The sequence below is a fragment of the Benincasa hispida genome, chromosome 7, assembly GCF_009727055.1.
Source record: "Benincasa hispida cultivar B227 chromosome 7, ASM972705v1, whole genome shotgun sequence".
NCBI classification, from domain to species: Eukaryota; Viridiplantae; Streptophyta; class Magnoliopsida; order Cucurbitales; family Cucurbitaceae; genus Benincasa; species Benincasa hispida.
In genome coordinates, this window is record NC_052355.1 from 38988951 (window position 1) to 38990657 (window position 1707).

Genomic DNA, 1707 nt, shown 5'->3' on the forward strand with positions numbered 1-1707 from the left:
TTTTCATTTTAACCTCTCAACTTTTGAAAATATCTATTTTAGTCCCGGGCTTTCCTTTTTTTTGATCTTATAGCGTCTCTTATTCGTCCGGCGGTTGATCACTATCATCAAAGTAACCAAGTATCATATAAATAGAAGGCTTTAGTTCGAATCACAACCAACTTCCACACACACAGTATGGTGCAAAATGGCTTCCGCTCGTTTCCCATCGTTTCATTTCCACAGCCCAGTTTCCACGCGGCGAAGACCGTCCGACCACCGCAGAGCTCCGAGATGCCACGGCGGCGTCGGCGATGAAGGTCCTTAGCCGCGCACTCTGTCTCTGTAATATCGACGATCTTCATCTCTTTACTTTCTTAAACACAAATCTGTTTTGTATGTTCTGCAGAGAATCAGAAGGACATCGTGGACGCGAATTTGACGGTGTTGAGAGCGAGAATGGAAGATTTGAGGAAGAAGGAGCGGCGGATTCCGCTTCCAGCACGGCGCGGAGGACTCGAATTCGATAATGGCTGGAGGTATTTGTCGATGAGCGACGGCGCGAAGTTCGATCGCAGTTTTGATGGTAAGATTTTGAAGAAATTTGCCCTAATTGCAGGGTGCTTGGAGGTGGTGACTACGGTTGGCGGTGCAGTTGGGCTTGTTTTTGTGGGTGGATCTTTAGGCATCTGTTTGGTTGCTCTTTTAGTACGTCATTTCTGGTAATTGGATGATTTTAATGGGTTTATATTTTCATTTTGGAATTTTGAATTTTCATTTTTAAAAATATATATTTTAATTTTCAATTTCCAAAACAATCATTTTACTGGTACTTGCCTTTGTTATTATTATTTTTTTGTAGAAAAAAATGTGTGGCTCTAATAATTCATTCGTATGTTTCAAATAATAATAATAATAATAATACATGCATACTACTGATTACGGGTGATACTGGTTTTGTCCATTTGGTGCCAATCAAGAAAAAATTAAATCCCACGATTTTATTTTTTAAAATTAAGCTTATGAGCATTATTTTCGTAAAAAATCATTTTAAATAATAAAAATGCTAAAAATATTTATAAAATATCACAGTCTATCTGTGATAGATCACGATAGAAGACCGTGATATTTTACTATTATTTGTAAATAATTTTGATTCATTTTCTTATATTTGAAAACAATCCTTATTTTCACATCCAAATTTCAGACTTAATTTTAAAAAATAAAAATAAAAAACTAAATAGTTATCAGATGGGGTCTTAATTTTATAAAGATGGAATCCAAACCAATATCTAATAAAGAACAAAACAAAATAGATTGGTTTTTATTTGGTTCCGTTTATTATTGGTCTAGTTCTCGATTTTTTTGCATTTTCTTTTTATTTTCCAATTTTTTATTCTCACCATTATTTTGATTTGGTTCTTCTTGCTAATTTTATATTAAAATTGGGTATATTTCTTTTCTCTCTCTATATATTATATAAAAGTTGAAATTTGAAAATTTTGTTTTTTATGGCACTTTTTTAAACATACAAGTGCCATGATAAATTATCTTTTTTTTTTTTCCCTAAACGACAAATACATATATACCATAATAATTAAGATACTAAAAGATATCTAACAGTTTATTTTTAAGAATATATATACCCTCGATTCAGTTCGGTTCGATTTTGATTTGTTTGTTAAATAAAAAATCGATAAGAACCAATACTTTTTAGTTTTCTCCAAA

The 1707-nt window shown here is 32.5% G+C and overlaps 1 protein-coding gene across 2 annotated transcripts; it reads left to right on the forward strand.

Moving 5' to 3' along the window:
- Positions 1-921, forward strand: LOC120082131. 2 transcript variants are annotated; one of them, XM_039037373.1, is made up of 3 exons: positions 1-299; positions 389-518; positions 599-921. In XM_039037373.1, exons 1-3 carry the CDS (start codon positions 188-190, stop codon positions 711-713), a joined length of 357 nt encoding a protein of 118 aa, XP_038893301.1. In that variant the 5' UTR covers positions 1-187; the 3' UTR covers positions 714-921. The 2 variants fall into 2 exon arrangements, with proteins under 2 accessions (XP_038893301.1, XP_038893300.1); XM_039037372.1 differs by having other exon boundaries at positions 7-299; positions 389-827.
- The last annotated feature ends 786 nt before the right edge of the window (positions 922-1707 follow it).